The sequence below is a fragment of the Saimiri boliviensis genome, chromosome 1 (genome assembly GCF_048565385.1).
Source record: "Saimiri boliviensis isolate mSaiBol1 chromosome 1, mSaiBol1.pri, whole genome shotgun sequence".
Classification (NCBI taxonomy): Eukaryota; Metazoa; Chordata; class Mammalia; order Primates; family Cebidae; genus Saimiri; species Saimiri boliviensis.
This window is the reverse complement of record NC_133449.1, coordinates 75816421-75834634: the sequence shown is the minus strand read 5'-3', so window position 1 is coordinate 75834634 and position 18214 is coordinate 75816421. Positions and strand designations below refer to the sequence as shown.

General features: G+C 42.0%; 1 protein-coding gene across 5 annotated transcripts in view; it reads left to right on the top strand.

Moving 5' to 3' along the window:
• COMMD1 (copper metabolism domain containing 1) overlaps positions 1-16376 on the top strand; it is a 248193-nt gene extending 231817 nt beyond the window's left edge. For 2 of the 5 annotated variants that reach the window (XM_010333555.3, XM_074399410.1), the window contains exons 3-4: positions 3878-4026; positions 9197-16376. In XM_010333555.3, coding sequence (XP_010331857.1) covers positions 3878-3988 — 111 coding nt within the window. In that variant the 3' untranslated portion in view covers positions 3989-4026; positions 9197-16376. The other 3 variants (XR_012517693.1, XM_010333556.3, XM_074399395.1) reach the window with 3 other exon arrangements.
• The last annotated feature ends 1838 nt before the right edge of the window (positions 16377-18214 follow it).

Below are 18214 nucleotides of genomic sequence, written 5' to 3'. Positions count from 1 at the left end.
AACTTACTTTCACTGAGTGAAATATAGGCTACATCTTTTTTTTTTTGTCAATGTCCTTAATATATATATATTAGTTACTGGTAATCACTAATTTCTAGACCATTGTGTCCAAGGCCAGATATTTAAAAAATTGTTTTAGGCCAGGTGCAGTGGCTCACACCTGTAACCCCAGCACTTTGGAAGGCCAAGGCAGGCGGATCACTTGAGATCAGGAGTTCGAGACCAGCCTGGCCAACATGGCAAAACCCTGTCTCTACTGAAAAAAAATACAAAAATTAGCCAGGCGTGGTGGTGCATACCTGTAAATCCCAGCTACTCAGGAGGCTGAGGTAAGAGAGTCGCTTGAACCCAGGAGGTGGAGGTTGCATTAAGGCGAAATCAGGCCGCTACATTCCAGCCTGGGTGACAGAGCAAGACTCTGTCTTACAAAAACACAAAAATTGTTTGAAAGTCAAGCTAAGGTCTCAATAAAACTGAACAAAGAACAGGAGGCTTTCGCATCTGAGACCTACTCTGAATGTTGCCAACTGAACTGTCTAGTTTGTCTTAAATTTGCTTTTCTTTCCAAAAGGAGATAACCCCTCCTATAGCTTGAACACTTATTAGTATTCATTCTTTGTTTAAACTTGGTTTTTGCTTTGATTAAATGAAAACTTGGCAAAGTTTCTAAGCTCACATATGAGACTGCATTTCTCTCCTATCCAAATATATGTTTGAGGACAGGACTCCTATAGGCAAGGAGAGCTGCCTTCCCTCTCTGGAAACCTCTCATCCAAGAGACTCTTTTTTTTTTTTTTTTTTTTTTTTTAAATTTATTTACTTTTTTTAATTTAATTTTTTTTTATTGCATTTTAGGTTTGGGGGTACATGTGAAGAACATGCAAGATTGTTGCTAGGTACACACATGGCAGTGTGGTTTTCTGCCTTCCGTCCCCTCGCCTGTATCTGTCATTTCTCCCCATGCTATCTCTCTTTCTTTCCTTTTGTACTTATTTCTCCTTGGGGAAATGCTCACTGTCATCAGTATAGACTCAGCTCAGCAGCTTAGCAACAGCAAAGATACTTTTTCAAAATCAACTTCTGAATGTGCTTCTAGCTGATGGCAAAGTGATACCCTCCCTCTCAAGAAGCTTGTTGGTCTTCCTTTAACTACCACTTTGGAGATGGGGGTAGGAAATGCCATTGTATTGTAGGGGAGGAAAAGCTTTTTGTCTGCTTTCTTAGGTTCATGTATAAGGCCTGAAAATTAAACTTGACAAAAGATGCACAGTAGAAAAAAAAATGCAGATTATATTAATGTCAATATTTTTAATGTTGTTAGACGTCAAAGCTTGTATACCATTTTAATAAAGGAAGATAAATTGTGGAGAGGTAACTAGGCAAAAGAAAAAAGTTTGGGGCTTCTAAGTGTGGTAAATTATGGGAATTAAATATATGATGAATGGTAGATAAGGGTTATTTTACTAAGGTTGGTTTAGGCTCATCGTGGTGTCACCTTTCCATCTTTTTCATGCTCATAAAACTTCCTCCGAGAGGGATTTATGGCAGTTCTCTCTCTCTCTCTCTCTCTCTCTCTCTCTCTCGACAAGGTTTCACCCAGGTTTCTGGGCTCACTGTAGCCTCCACCTCTTGTGTTCAAGCAGTCCTTGCACCTCAGCCTCCCAAGTAGCTAGGACTACAGATGCACACCACCATGTTTGGCTTTTTATTTTTTTTAAGAGATAGGATTTCATTATTATTGCCCAGGCTGGTCTTAAACTCCTGGCCTCAAGTGATTCTCCTGCCTCAGCCTCCCAAAGTGCTGGGGTTACAGGTATGAGCCACCATGCCTGGCCTGGGAGTTCTTATTTTTTAGAAGTTTCTGCTCTTGGTCAGATAAGAGAGACTCCAAGACTTTTTTTTTTTTTTTTTTTTTTTTTTTTTTGAGATGGACTTTCACTGTTGTTGCCTAGGCTGGAGTGCAATGGCACCATCTCAGCTCACTGTAACCTCTGCCTCCTGGGTTCAAGCTGTTCTCCTGCCTCAGCCTCGAGAGTAGTGGGATTACAGTTGTGCACCATGCCTGGCTAATTTTGTATTTTTAGTAGAGACAAGAGTTTCTCCATGTTGGTCAGGCTGGTCTCAAACTCCCGACCTCAGGTAATCCACCTGCCTTAGCCTCCCAAAGTGCTGGATTACAAGCATGAGCCACCGCGCCCGGCCCCAAGACTTCTTTTTCCATCTGTTGAGTCTCAATTGCCTCAAAGTAAGCTATATGCCAAAGTGGCATATTTGGGGCCTGGTATATTCTGATCCTTTTCAGTAGTTAGAGAGGAAAATACAAAGAAAAGAACACTAAGTGGCTGCCATCAACAGACGGACATTAATTAGATACATCATTTAACATGCCTGGGTCTTAATTTAATTATCTAGAAAAGGCAATTGGATTATATGCTCTCTAAAGATTCATACTGCCCAAAAATTTTACTTCATTATTGTTCTTAAGAATCTTGAATTTAGTTGCTCTTAGATACATTAAATCTGTCCTTGTCTCTCAAGATAATGCAGATGTAGAATTTGTCCAGTGTACATGAAATTTCTGCTACCATAACTCAGAGATCTTCAGACTGGGCAACATAGTGAGGCCCCCTCCCCAAACCCCGTCTCTTAAAAAAAAAAAAAATTTTTTAACTAGCTAGGCTTGGTTGTGGATACCTGAAGCCCTAGTTACTCAGAAGGCTAAGGTGGGAGTATTGCTTTAGCCCAGGAGTTTGAGGCTGCAGTGAGCCATGGTCATGCTACTACACTCCAGCCTGGGAACAGAGCAGGGGGAAAAAAGATCTTATTTTTTTTATATCTACCATCTACCTAACCTAGGATGGATTGACCAATCCTAACAGTGATTGAAGGGAATGTATTTAAGGGAGTTGTGAGGAGGATTGGTTTGCAGCAAGTAAAAGGACCCCAGAATGTTTGCTCCTATTTCAAGATCTGGTTATCTCATGTTTCCCAAGCAACTTGTCACAATTTCTGGCATAACCACTAAATCCAAGTTAGGTCAATTCCCAGGCTAACTCAGAGTTCATCAGTCAGTCAAAATTTTCCTTTCATTGTTGTAATCCAAGGTGGTGTGGAGACAGTATGGCCTTTTGAGTCATCCAGAGCTGAGAGTTAACCGAATGATTCTGCCTTTTTATGATATTTATTTTTGATACAAGTTAAACCTTTTTGTGCTTCAGAGTCCTCAGCTATAAAATAGCACAATTTTAAGGTAAGCTTAAGTTCTTACCTTAAAAATTATTAGAGGATCTGCCGGGCGCGGTGGCTCAAGCCTGTAATCCCAACACTTTGGGAGGCCGAGGCGGGTGGATCACAAGGTCGAGAGATCGAGACCAACCTGGTCAACATGGTGAAACCCTGTCTCTACTAAAAATACAAAAAATTAGCTGGGCATGGTGGCGCGTGCCTATAATCCCAGCTATTCAGGAGGCTGAGGCAGAAGAATTGCCTGAACCCAGGAGGCGGAGGTTGCGGTGAGCCGAGATCGCGCCATTGCACTCCAGCCTGGGTAACAAGAGCGAAACTCCGTCTCAAAAAAAAAAAAAAAATTATTAGAGGATCAAATGATATGACAGAGAAGAGCTTCTCATATGCCACCTAGTGAGAATATCTGATATTTGTATGTCTCCTATTTATTAACATGAAACACCATCATAAAGCAGTTTTATTTAGGATATTACATAGATATGTTTTGCTGGGTAGAATATCACTTCGATATTAAGGTCTGAGCTGGGCTTGGTGGGTTGGGACCCTGGGTCTTTTAGAGTTTGGTCATGCCAGATGCAGAGCCTTGGCTGTCTTGAGGTTTCCCTCTAAAACATCCTTTTCTGTTTTCCAGGAATCTGAATTTCTGTGTTTGGAATTTGATGAGGTCAAAGTCAACCAAATTCTGAAGACGCTGTCAGAGATAGAAGAAAGTATCACCACACTGATTAGCCAGCCTAACTGAAGATGATGTATGAAGGAGTTGGAGTTGTTGAGACCAAGGTGTTCATGATCCCTCTCCACTGATCTTTTTTAGAAAAATTCTTGTGCCCCCATTGGTATTAAATCTTTGCATTCCATCTTCCCACCTCTGCTTGCTGAAATTTCTTTTTCTCTAGCTTTCATTTACTCTTACAGTTGTTCCAGTGCAGAGGTTCTCACCCTTCAGTGTGCATAAATGTTATGAGGGGTACTTGTAAAAGCGTTCATTTTTTTTTTTAATTCAGAGTCTTGCTCTGTTGCCCAGGCTGGAGTACAGTGGTGCAGTCATGGCTCACTGCAGCCTCAAGCTCCTGGGCTCAAGTGAGCCTCCCACCTCAGCCTCTCAAGTAGCTAGGACCATAGGTGCTTGCCACCACACTCAGGTAATTTTTGTATTTTTTGTAGAGATGGGGTTTTACCATGTTGACCAGGCTGGTCTGGAACTCCTGGGCTCAAGCAATCCTCCCACCTCAGCCTCCCAAAGCCCAAAGTGCTGGGATAAAGGCCGAGTGCAGTGGCTCACATCTATAATCCCAGCACTTTGGGAGGCCAAGATGGGTGGATCACCTGAAATGGGGAGTTTGAGACCAGCCTGACCAACCTGGAGAAACCCTGTCTCTACTAAAAATAAAGAATTAGCTGGGTGTGGTAGCATGCCTGTAATCCCAACTACTGGAGAAGCTGAGGCAGAACACTTGAATGTGGGAGGCGGAGGTTGCAGTGAGCTGAGATGTGCCATTGCACTCCAGCCTGGACAACAAGAGCAAAACTCCATCTTAAAAAAAAAAGAAAGAAAGAAAAGAAAAGCATTTACATTTAAAACATAAAAAAGAAAAATAAAAAAAGCAGGTTTCCAGGGCCCTATCCCCAGAGACTTGGATTCATAGGATTCATTGAGGCAAGAGGGATCAGTAGTGGAAATCTTTGATATAGTTGTTTGTCCCTGGGTGGAGTTTTAGGAATTTATGCATGATAAAACATGCAAGAATTATTTTTAAACTGGAAAAAAAGTTCTTGTCATGCAAATATAGGGCCGACCAAAGTGTCATGTCCTTAGCTGAGACATAGGGGTACCTACCTAACCTAGAAAAGATGTACCTAGTTAAAACCTGAGATGCTTCTGAAACTGATTTGGGCATTTGGATTAGTTCTGCTTAAATCTGGGGCATCTGGTTTGATCTGAACTACTGAGAGACTCAGGCTTTTCTGGAAGGTAGAACTAAATTGGTCTCTCAACAAAGGGGCTTCCTTCACTTGTCTCAAGTCAGGATTGTGGGAAGGGGCAGATGTCTACTGAGACTGATGTGAGGTCTTTTACCTCAGAAAATTTTACTTGAGTCATCAAAATACAACCCCTTTCAGAAAATTTATTTAAGAAAAACTAGTGTAATAAAAACTAGGTTATATTAGAGAAGTTACTAAACACCAAGAATATTCCAAAGGAGGAGCCTGTCAACCAGCATATTGAGGCTATGGTCCTTGTTGAACAGGTTTTGTCATCTGATACTGATAATATTTAGAAATCTCAGATGCCTGCTGGGTGCAGTGGCTCATGCCTGTAATCCCAGCACTTTGGGAGGCCACAGCGGGCAGATAAGGAGGTCAAGAGATCGAGACTGTCTTAGCCAATATGGTGAAACCTCATTTCTACTAAAAATACAAAAATTTGCTGGGTGTGGTAGCACGTGCCTGCAATCCCAGCTACTCAGGAGGCTGAGGCAGGAGAATTGCTTGAACCCAGGAGGTGAAGTTGCAGTGAGCTGAGATCACGCCACTGCATTCCAGCCTGGTGACACAGCAAGACTCCATCTCAAAAAAAATCTCAGATGCCTTTCGGATGTAATATGTATAAAAAATGTGGTTCTCAGGCCAGGCGTGGTGGTTCACACCTGTAATCCAAGCACTTTAGAGGCCAAGGCGGACGGATTACCTGAAGTCGGGAGTTCAAGACCAGCCCAACCAACATGGTGAAACCCATCTTTAAAAAAAAAAAAAAGATGTGGTTCTCTTGGTCTGTGGTTACAGTATATGTCAGTTCTAATGAGTTTGTTTCAGGGGAGGAATAAATCCTCTTCTATTAAGCAGTTTCTCCTAAATAAGTTTGGAGATATTTCAGGAGCAATTCCAGCACCCAGGCTGAAATTATTGGCTTCTTCTCTGATTAAAACCATCCCAACAGTTAGCAAACAATGATCAGAAGGTTTTCAGTGTAGCCCCTGTGGACCCTTCAGAAAACATCTTGAAACAGTACTGTAAATAGATTCAGGAGAGGACTGTGGTTCAGGAAAAAAAACCTATTTAAAATTTGCCTTCTGTTCCCAGGGCTGCTGCTGTGTAATCTAGGAGAATTTGGATAAGGTTTCCTGCTGTAAAATGGAGCAACAGACTATCTCATCAGATAATCGGATTCCAGATGTCTTTAGAAGGAATAACTACAGCTACCACCTTAGTATTGACTCATATAGCCCATGAAAGTCTGTAGAAGTGTGAAGGAACAGTACATGGGCCACCAGGAGAGGAAATCATTGTCATAGTCTGAAGCTCTATTTAGGTCATCCCATGAAAGGAATAGCCACAAGAGTAGCCATGGGCTTTTAAAATTGTATTCCCTAGGCGGGGTGCAGTGGCTCACACCTGTAATCCCAGCACTTTGGGAGGCCGAGGCGGGTGGATCACGAGGTCAAGAGATCGAGACCCTGGTCAACAAAGTGAAACCCCATCTCTACTAAAAATACAAAAATTAGCTGGGCATGGTGGTGCGTGCCTGTAGTCCCAGCTACTCGGGAGGCTGAGGCATGAGAATTGCTTGAACCCAGGAGGCAGAGGTTGCGGTGAGCCGAGATCACGCCATTGCACTCCAGCCTGGGTAACAAGAGTGAAACTCTGTCTCAAAAATAAAATAAAATAAAATTGTATTCCCAAACCCTAGGTTGTTGGAAGAACTACAGTTAATGTATACTGAGTTTTTGAGAATTATAAAGAAAACCAAAAAACTGTTGAAGGTGGTCCCCACAGTTAGCACTAAGCATTTCTGAATGCAAGTTGTTTTTAGCAGGGTATATTTTATACTTATTGATGATTTTTAATTTTTTATTATCAAAAGTATATATGTTTATTATAGTCTATTATGAAAATAGAGAAACATACTGAGAACAGTTAATGACCGTCAATCTAATGTACAGAAAGAAGGCTAGAACTAGGAGATTTGACATTCCTTGAATAAATTCCTGGAAGTGGAGTACACAGTTTTTAACTTTGATAAACATTGCCAATTTCCTCTCCAGGAAGGTTATATTAATTTATGTTCCCTCTGAGAAAGTATAAGACTAAATCCCTCACAGTTTTGCCTATTGGCTGTCATAATTTTTTGTATATTCTGGGGCTAAGTTCTTAGAGAAAGTTTTGTAAGGAACACTTGCATTAAACCAGGACACCTCCCTGGTAACAATAAAAGCATGGAAAAAGGACTCGGGATGGAGAAAACGGGCATAAAGTTCCCAGAGACCCCACTAGGTTTTCTACCTCTGTAATCCTGGATTAAAACCACTTTGTTTTGATTTCAGGAAATTAGGGACAAAATAAAAATCTCAGCCTGAACTGGACCTTGTAGAGATTAACCCTGTTTGAGCAATAAGCACTCTAAATTCAGTCTGTTTAGAAACGGTCCAGCCAGTTAGCAGGGTGGAGTAGCACAGGTGGAGTAGCTCAGTCCCAGTTGCTCAGGAGGCTGAGGTAGCAGGATACCTTGAGCCCAGGAATTTGGGGATTCAGGCAACAAGACCCCATCTCTATAAAGAAGGAAAAGAAGAGAGAGAGAGAGGAAGAGAAGAGGAGTGAAGAGAGAGAGAGAGAGAAAGATGAGAGAAGAGAAGAAAAAGTAACAGTCCAGCCAAGCCAAAAGTTAACTTTCAGAATAAACTCAGAAAGTAACTCCAGACTTTGGTAGTGTTGTGTTGATAAGAAACAAAAGATGTGGCCTCATTCTTAGGTCAGGCTTTCCTTGGAAGCTCTAGTTCTTCTCAGCTGTATCAGCAAAGGCCTAAATTCCATTATATACTCTTTTTTCCTTTATATAACCTCTCTTCCCCCTGTTTTATTTTAATAATGATTCAAAAGGAGTTGCAATATTTAAAAAATTTGGTTTAACTCTTCTCCCCCAAATGCAAGAAGGCAGTGAAAAGCAGAGTATGACATTGAGTATCTTAAATAGCTGACATCTTGTCAAACTATTAATTGTTGAAGTTATTTTTTACACCTGAGTGAACGTTTGGAAAACAATATAAGTAGAAATTAAAGGGAAATAAATGCTAAACAGATGTTAGAAAATAGGGTTTTCTCAAGTGTACAGTAAGTATCTTTTTCTGTGGGGTTTTTGTTTTTTGATTTTTTGTTCTTAAGGAGTCTCTCTCTGTCGCCCATGCTGGAGTACAGTGGTGCAATCTCAGCTCACTGTACCCTCTGCCTCCCGGATTCAAGTGATTCTCCTCCCTCAGCCTCCCGAGTAGCTGGGACTACAGGTGTGTGCCACCACGCCCAGCTAATTTATGTATTTTTAGTAGAGACAGGGTTTTACCATATTGGCCAGGCTGGTCTCTAACTCCTGACCTTAGGTGATCCACCCGCCTCAGCCTCCCAAAGTACTAGGATGACAGGCATGAGCCACCGTACCCAGCCAAGAGCGTGTAAAAGAGAAACAAGCATGGTGGTGCTGAGGTGGGAAGATCTCTTGAGCCCAGGAGTTTGGGCTGCAGTAGGTAATGGTCACACCCACTGCACTCTAGCTTGGGGGACAACATGAAACCCTGTCTCTACATAAAATTTTAAAATATAATGAAAGAAAATGCCTAATTACATTTCTTGGTGAATAAATGATGTAAATGCCCATATTTTACTGCCTGCTTATATCGCCCTAGTATTACATCAATCAATAGAAGTTAAAACCCTTGCTGATGTTAGGGTTGCAACTTCTATTGATTCACAAGATGCAGGTGGGGGAGAGATGGCAAGGGGGAAAATATGAATTTGATTACTCATGTGGAACAAGATGAAACTATTAGTTTAAAAGAATTTTAGACTGAAAAATTAAAAGAGTTAAATTATTTCCTTCATGCTGTTATTATACTGTTTTTATATTAAAGAAGTAAGCATAAATATGAGGATTTTATATAATTTCTATTCTGGCTGTTTTTAGAATCATGGCTAAGAATTGGCATGGATCTCAGAATGACTGATGTGGAAGCTTTAGCATCTTGTCAAAAATGAGGAAACATCTGGACAGACAGGGCAGAGGATTTGTACAAGGCCATGATCAAGAAGGAATTTCAGGTCTGCTGTCTTCCATCTCTATGCTCTACCTTTCAGACCTTTCAAAAGAATAATAAGTACTTATTAAAAAATCTGTGTCCTTGCTCATGTGTTTAAACAGTGACAATTGCTGTAGGGAGGAATTTTGTATGCCGATGTGACCCAGGACTAGGCCCTATGTCACTTGGATCCTGCATCCATGTTAGACCTGTCTCTGTGCTTCAGGTTGCTGCCTCTCTTTGTGGAGCCTGATGCTGTTTGTGATGGCCTTGGCCTTGTTTTCCACTCAGTGCCACCCTTCTCTGGGTGCACTGTGTAAAATGAGTGAGTTGGCTGCCACATGGGGCTTCTGGGGTGTCCACAGTACCCAGGTAGCCAGCATATTATCCTCATCCTAGCTGGACAACCATTGACCCAAGCATGGGGTTTGGGTTCTTGGTGACAAGTTGTTATAAATGGAAAAATGATACTGGGGTACAGTAGCTCACGCCTGTAATCCCAGCACTTTGGGAGGCCAAGGCAGAAGGATTGGTTGAGCTCAGGAGTTCAAGACCAGCCTGGGCAACATAGGGAGACCCTGTCTCTACGACTGTTAAAAAAATTAGCCAGGCATGGTAGTGTGTGCCTATGGTCCCAACTGCTCAGGAGGCTGAGCTTGGAGGTCAAGGCTACAGTAAGGCCATGTTTGTGCCACTGCACTCCATCCTGGGTAACAGAGCAAGATTCTTTCTCAAAAATTAAATAAATAAATAATTTTTTAAAAAAATAAAATGGGGTTTCACCTTGTTGGTCAAGCTGGTTCTCAAAGTCCTGACTCAGGTGATCAACCCACCTCTGCCTCTCAAAGTGCTGGGGTTACAGTCATGAGCCACTGTGCCTAGCCAATAAATAAAAATTTTTGAAATGGAGAACTGAAAACAGGAACACTAATGCAGTTATGTTCCCATGGAAGATGATCAAACAAAGCTAAACATAGCTGGAGTAAGAGAACCAGTGGCTGCTAACAGATTTGGAACTGTGCAACTGAACGAACCCCAAGGCTTACTCCCTCCCTGGGGAGTCAAGGCCAGAGGCATTTTCTGTAGCATCCATGGCAGAGCTGTGGGGTCCTTTCTGGCTCAACTGGGAAGGGAGGTGATGGCTGTTGTTCTTCAGAGAATTGCCTTCCTGCCTCCTGAAGAGAATCGCCAGGGCCTAGATTCTGGAAAGGGAAGGGAAAGCAGAGAACACAAAAGGAAATGTTTTCTTGTTCACCCATGAGACTCATGTGCATGTTCCCAAGCAGATTGCCAGAGGAAATGAAGGTTCTTTAAAAATAATAATAATAAATTCTGGCCCAGTACAGTGGCTCACACCTGTAACCCAGCACTTCAGGAGGCTGAAGCAGGAGGAACACTTGAGCCCAAGAGTAGAAACCAGTCTGGGCAACATAGCAAGACCCTGTCTCTACAAAAAATTTTGAAAAATTTGCTGGGTAAGGTAGCACATAGCTGTAATTTCAGCTACTCAGGAGGCTGAGATGGGAGGATTGCTTGAGTCCAGGAGTTCAAAACCATCCTGGGCAAGACGGTGAGACCTTGTCTCAATTTAAAGAAAAAAGAATCCCTCCCACGCCTGTAATTCCAGCACTTTGGGAGCCTGAGATAGGTGAGTCATTTGAGTTCAGGAGTTCAAGACCATCTGGACAACATGGCAAAATCCTGTCTCTACAATTACCCAGGCGTGGAAAAAAATCTCTCCCTTAAAACAGAGTTCAGTGAAAGTTGTTACTCAGTGCAAAAATGAACTTGCCCAGTGGGTTTATATTTACCATGAACCAATATCAGCCTATGAATAGCAGAAAAAGGCAAGTAGGCCATGTAACATTTCATTTTTTCCTGGAACCCCAGGCTGACCTGGACTGGCTGGCCAGGGAATAGAGGTGAGGGTCCAGATCATCTGGGTGCAGGCAGACCACACAGACCAAGAAAGTGCCTTTCACCACCATGCCTGTAATCCTAGCTACTCAGGAGGCTGCGGCAGGAGGATCCTTGAGCCCAGGAGTTCAAGACCATCCTCGTCAACATGGTGAGACCCCATCTGGAATGAATGAATGGTGCAAAGGTCTTTCCCCAGACCTCCTTTGAGCTGAAAGAAAACAAGTCACTTCATAAGTTACTTTATGAACCATTGAAACTGTGGATACAGCCATTTGCTGAGTGGTATACCACCACTTCAGATATCATTTATAGGGAATTAAGGGAAAAGTCTTTTCTGCTAATATCAGGAAGTTTAAAAATAACCAGATAATCTGGGGCCAGGAGCATCTAGTGGGGAGTTATCAGGCCCACCCAGTTCCCTGAGACAGGTAGAAAAAAACTGACCCTTCTCTTCATCAGTGTTATAGATGTAATTTCAATAACTGGGAAAGGATAATGCAAAACTCCTCCTTGTCTCTGTATGCATGGGGAACAGTTGAACAAAATGCTAGAGAAATTTGGCTCTGAAGGTCCCTGAAGAGCTTGAGGGCTCTCACTGGAGACTCATCCCTGGGAGGATGAACTTGCAGCCCTTTTGGGCAACCAGCCCTGCAATCATAACAGAAGGGGCAAGACCAAGCAAGTCCCTATTGCCTTGAGTGAGTCCTGGGAGAAAGTGGTTACTGGGGTAACCACAGCCTGTGCCATTCTTTATAGCCCAAATGCCATCTCTAGTTTTGCACCTAGAAGTTTAGCCAGTTAATTGTTTGTATGGTTGTTAAGATGCTGGTTTGAAAAAGCTAGTCGTGCTTAAATTCGTCCTTCCATTTCTTTATCTTGTCCTTTGACTTCTCTTTAGGGAATGACTGAAAATTGCTGGTTCCATTTTTACCCTTTCAGTGCCAGGTGCTAAATTACCCAGTAAGTCAGAAGTAGGCATGTGTCTCCAGGTAACCCAAAAATGTCTGAGAAACTTAATACATTTTCTTTTCCTTTTTTATTTTTATTTTTTAAATTTTTTTGATACAGAGTCTTGCTCTGCCACCAGGCTAGAGTGCAGTGGCATGATCTCAGCTCACTGCAGCCTCCACCTCCCGGGTTCAAGCAATTCTCCTTCCTCATCCTCCTGAGTAGCTGGGACTACAGGCGTGCGCCACCATGCCCAGCTAATTTTTATACTTTTTAGTAGACACAGGGTTTCACCATGTTGGCCAGATGATCTCAATCTCTTGACCCCATGATCCACCCACCTTGGCCTCCCAAAGTGCTGGGATTACAGCCATGATCCACCACACCCGGCCTACATTTTTAAGATATCCAAAGATTACCAAAGTTATTATGGGAAAAATCAGAACTTTGTAGGGTTTCTTTACTTCACAGAATTTTAATTTGAATTATAAATGCAAAGGAAGGAGGAGAATCGTAATCTTTTCAGGGGTTTTTTAAGGGTCCTAATCTGGCCTGATACCCCACAAAGAGTCTAGAGTGCCCTGGGGAAGAAGTGTAGGGCTGTCTACAAGGCCCACTGGAGAAGGGAGAGTTGTAATCCAGGCATAAGAAAGTGACTCTGACCAGGTGTGGTGACTCACACCTGTAATCCCAGCACTTTGAGAGGCTAAGGCAGGAGAATCACTTGAGCGCAGGAGTTCAGGACCAGCCTGGGCAATAAAGTAAGACCCCCATCTCTACAAACAATTTTTAAAAAATTAGCTAGGTGTGGTGGCATGTACCTAAGGTCCCAGGTACACGGGAGGCTGAGGCAGGAGGATTGCTTGAGCCCAGGAGGTCTTGGCTATCAGGAGCCATGTTCACACCACTGCATTCCAGTCTAGGTGACACAGCAAGACCCTGTCTCAGAAAGAAAGAAGGTGCCTTCACCTCTGGAGCTCAGAATCCTGACCATTTTCTTGATCTTTTAGGTGGAAGCTTATGGACATTGTCTTCAAGGAGTTATTTTGATTTCACTTTACACAAATAATATACGTATTTATTATCCTCGAGATGCATTTAATTTATAATTTATACTTAAAATCTCCTTTGACCAATACTATCAATCCTAGGTTTCTCCTCCACTTCCCAACCTCTGTTGTCACTTTGTGTCTCCCTCTAGTTGTTGTTGTTGGGGTTTTTTTTTTTGGTAATATTTACCTATTTGCATATATGTCCATATGTATAGTGTAGTTTTCTGTATTTCTGTAACATAAGTGCAGTCATTATGTATTGTCCTGCAGATTGCCTTTTGCCCTAGCAATATGTCTTGAGACTTTTGTGTTACTACTGGAGACCGGCAACCCACCAGTCTGGTACACAGAATACTTCAGAGTAGAAACATTTGAGCTACAGAAGATACAGAAAGAAATCTTAGCTGAACTTCCCACATCTGACTAAAGCAGAGCTTTACTAGCATCATCTGCCCCAACCCTCCCCTTCCCAGGAGGTCTGTAGTCAGAGAGGCATTGACCTTGGGCACTGGGATATTCCGCCTGCAGAAAAGGTATAAACAACCCCAACAAAACTTCCCATCATTTGAAGCCCTAAATTCCCCCACCTGTAGTAAGCTGTTATATATATATATATATATCTCGATTTCAACTTTTTTTTTTTAGATTTAGGGGTACATGTGCAGGTTTGTTACATGGGTATATTGCGTGATGCTTATGTTTGGCATGTGAATGATCCTGTCACTCAGATAGTGAACATAGCACCCAATAGTCTTTCAACCCCAGTAGTCCCTAGTAGCTGTTGCCATCTTTATGTCTGTAAGTGTCTACCGTTTAGCTCCCACTTGTAACTTGGTATTTGGTTTTCTGTTCTCACATTAATTCACTTCGGATAATGCCTCCAGCTGCATCCATGTTGCTGCAAAGGATATGATTTTATTCTTTTTTATGGCATTATGATTTTTTTTAACCTCTAGGTATTCAGGGAGCTACTCTCTTTAAGGTACCTTCGCATACGTTTTTCTCCTGTTAATCTGTCTATTGTCAGTTAATTCACAGGCCACTTGCCAATTGGACCTAAATTGGTAGAGAAGTTTTTCCTCTCAACAGTTTATACAAATTTACCTTATTAACTTTAACTGCTGCATGATGTTCCATAGTTAGAATAGGTTGGAGGTTTTTGTTTTTGAATTTCCTGCTATAAACCAAAAATAAAATTCTAATCTCCCCAACCAACTGAATGGACCCCCTCAGCAAAGGGGATCCCAAAAAGCCTGAAAAAGTTCAGGCCGTGACAGGAAGAGGGGTGGTCAGAAGCTCAGGCCATGTCAGGAAGAGGGGAGGAAGGTCTCATTATATACCTTCCTTTCTTTGGAGTTTAGACCCAACTGACCAGCATTAACATTAAAACAGAGATTTTAAGACTGACAAAACAGACTCTTTATAGCAATAAGATACCAGATTCCAACTTGACTTGTATAACATCTCATGACAGACAGCAGGTCCTAAAGGAGATCAAAGTATTTTACCCCAAAACATATATATATTTTTTTGAAACGGAGTCTCACTCTGTTGCCCAGGCTAGAGTGCAGTATCGCGATCTCGGCTCACTGCAATCTCCACCTCCTGGGTTCAAGCGATTCTCCTGCCTCAGCCTCCCAAGTAGCTGGGATTACAGGTGTCCGCCACCATGCGCAGCTAATTTTTGTATTTTTAGTAAAGATGGCGTTTCACCATGTTGGCCAGGCTGGTCTCGATCTCTTGACCTCATGATCTGCCCGCCTCAGCCTCTGAAAGTGCTGAGATTACAGGCATGAGCCACCGTACCTGGCCCCAAAATATATTTCTTTGACATATTTTGAATGGCCCTGCAAAGCTGTCCTTTGTGGGGGAAATTTGCATTTTTTAGAGAATCTACTTCCTCTACCAAGTTTTTCCACAGAATTTGACACCTTTTAGGTCAGATAAGGAGTCTGTCACATCTATTATCTCTGAAGCTTGCCCCATGGAGGTTTCATCTACATAACAAGAACCTTGGCTTCCAGTACAGTACCCACCTCACCCTAACTCAGGCTGACTTAAAGCTCTTCAGGCAGAGCTTCATTCTTTCAACCAATTGCCATTCAGAAAATCTCTGAATCCACCTGTGACCTAGAAACAGCCACCACCCCCGACCTCCACCACCACTTTGAGATATCCCCCTATTTCAGGCCAAAACTAATGTATACCTTCCATGTAGTGATTTATGTCTTTGCCTGCAACTTTTGTCTCCCTAAAATGTCTAAAACCAAACCATAACACAACCATTGTGGGCACATATTCTCAGGACCTCTCAAGGCTATGGCATGGGCTATGGTCTTTAACCTTGGCAAAATAAACCTCTTAATCAATTGAGACCTGTCTCAGATGGTTTTTGGTTTCACTTTCAGTGAGTGGGTTTTTAGGTTGTCTCTAATTTTCCATTGCAAACAGTGCTGCTGTGAACATCCTTGAACATCTCTCCCTGTTTACATGTACAAATATATTTTAGAAAACAGGAATACTATATCGTGAGTTATGTGCTTTTTTTTCTTTTAAATTGTAGACATTGTCAAATAGACTTTAGAGTACTGATGAATGTTTAACAACCCGTCTTCCAAAAAGAGGAAGTGGGGCTGTGATTTGTAGCATTTACCAATTTCCATGGTGTAAATTCTCCCACCATGGCGAATTTCAGGCTTCTAATGTGACATTAATGCACATTCAGCTCTGTGAGTTGGTATGAAGTGGCTCCAGCATAGTTCTCAGAATCACTTAAACTCAGAATGCATATAGCTATTAGCAAATGGCCCAACCAATGTATACTTTCATAAGCAGTATATGAGAGTATCTACAGTCATGCTCTGCGTAACAGTGTTTCAGTCAATGACAGATGACATGTATGACAGTTTCCATAAGATTATAATGGAGCTGAAAAATTCTCCATCACTTGTGTCATAACACATTATTCATGTGTTTGTGGTGATGCTGGTGTAAACAAACTACTGCTCTGCCAGACATATAAAAATATAGCACATACAATTATGTGCAATACATAATACTTGATAGTAAGTGACTGACTAGTTTATGTACTTACTCTACTGTGCTTTTTATCATTTAAGTATACTCTTCCTACTTTTAAAAAAAAGAAGTTAACTGTAAAACAGCCTCAGGCAGGTCCTTCAAGAGGGATTCCAGAAGAAAGCATTTGTTATCATAGGAGATAACAGCTCTATGCCTATATAGCCCTGAAGACTTTCCAGTGGGACAAGATGTAGGGGTGGGAGACAGTGATACTGATGATCCCGACCCTACGTACACCTAGGCTAATATGGGTATTTGTGTCCTGGTTTTTGACAAAAAAATTTAAAAAGTAAAATAAATTTTTAAATTATTTTATTTTATTTTGAGACAGAGTCTCACTCTGCTGCCCAGCCTGGGGTGCAGTGGCACAATCTTGGCTCACTGCAACCTCCGTCTCCTGGGTTCAAACAATTCTTCTGCCTCAGCCTCCTGAGTAGCTGGGATTACAGGCACCGTGCCACCATGCCCAGCTAATTTTTGTTTTTTGTTTTTTTTTAAGTAGAGACAGGATTTCACCATATTGGTCAGGCTGATCTCAAACTCCCGACCTCGCAATCCGCCTGCTTCGGCCTCCCAAAGTGCTGGGATTACAGGCGTGAGCCACCACGCCCAGCCAATTTTTAAAAATTTTATTAGAAAAAAGCTTACAGAATGAGAATATAAGAAAATATTTTATACAGCTGTAGAATGTGTTTGTGTTTTCAGTTAAATGTTATTACCAGAGTCAAAAAGTTAATTACAGTGAACTAAGGTTAATTTATTGAAGAAAAAATTTTTAATAAATTTAGTGTAGCCTAAGCATATAGTGTAAAATCTACCGTTGTCTACAGTAATATCCTAGGCCTTCATATTCACTGAGCACTCACACACTGACTCACCCAGAGAAACTTCCAGTCTTGCAAGTTCCATTCATGGTAAGTACCCTATATAGGTATGCCATTTTTTATCTTTTACACCATATTTTTACTGTATCTTTTCTGTGTTTAGACTGACAACCACTGTGTTACAGTTGCCTACAGTATTCAGTACAGTAACATGCTGTACAGGTTTCTAGCCTATAAGCTATACCATATAAGTAGGCTGTACTCTGTGATGTTCATACAATGATGAAATCACCTAATGATGTATTTCTCAGGATGTTTCCCCGTCGTTAAGCAACAATGACTGTATTTCCCTTTATCCTTGTCAGTGCTTGGCAATGTCATAGTTTTTTGCCAGTATGATGACTCATTTTTGCATTTTTCCCAACTATTAGTGAGATTGAGCATTTTTTAATGTCTTTGCTATTTTTATTTCCCTTTCTATGCAATTGTATTTTGCCTTTTGCCTGTTATTCTTTTATTTCTTGCTTGCTTTTTGAGACAGGGTCTCTCGCTGTATTACACAGGCTGGAGGACAGTGGCATGCGATCATGGCTCACTGCAGCCTTAACCGCCCCGGGCTCAGGTGATTCTCCCACCTTAAGCCTCCCAAGTAGCTGGGACTACAGATGTGCACCACCATACCCGGCTAATTTTTTGTAACTTTTGTAGAGATGGAGTTTCACTCTGTTGCCCAGGCTGGACTTGAACTACTGGGCTCAAGCAATTTACCCTCCTCAGCCTCACAAACTGCTGGGATTACAGTCATGAGCTACCTTACCCAACCTGCCTGTTTTTCTTTTTTCTTTTTTTGAGACTGTCTCACCCAGGCTGAAGTGCAGTGGCATGATCTTGGCTCACTGCAACCTCGGCCTCCCAGTTCAAGTGATTCTCCTGCCTCAGCCTCCTGAGTAGCTGGGATTACAGGTGCCTGCCACCATGCCTGGCAAATTTTTGTATTTTTAGTAGAGTCGGGGTTTCACCATGTTGGTCAGGCTGGTCTCAAACTCCTCAGGTGATCCACCCGCCTCAGCCTGCCAAAGTG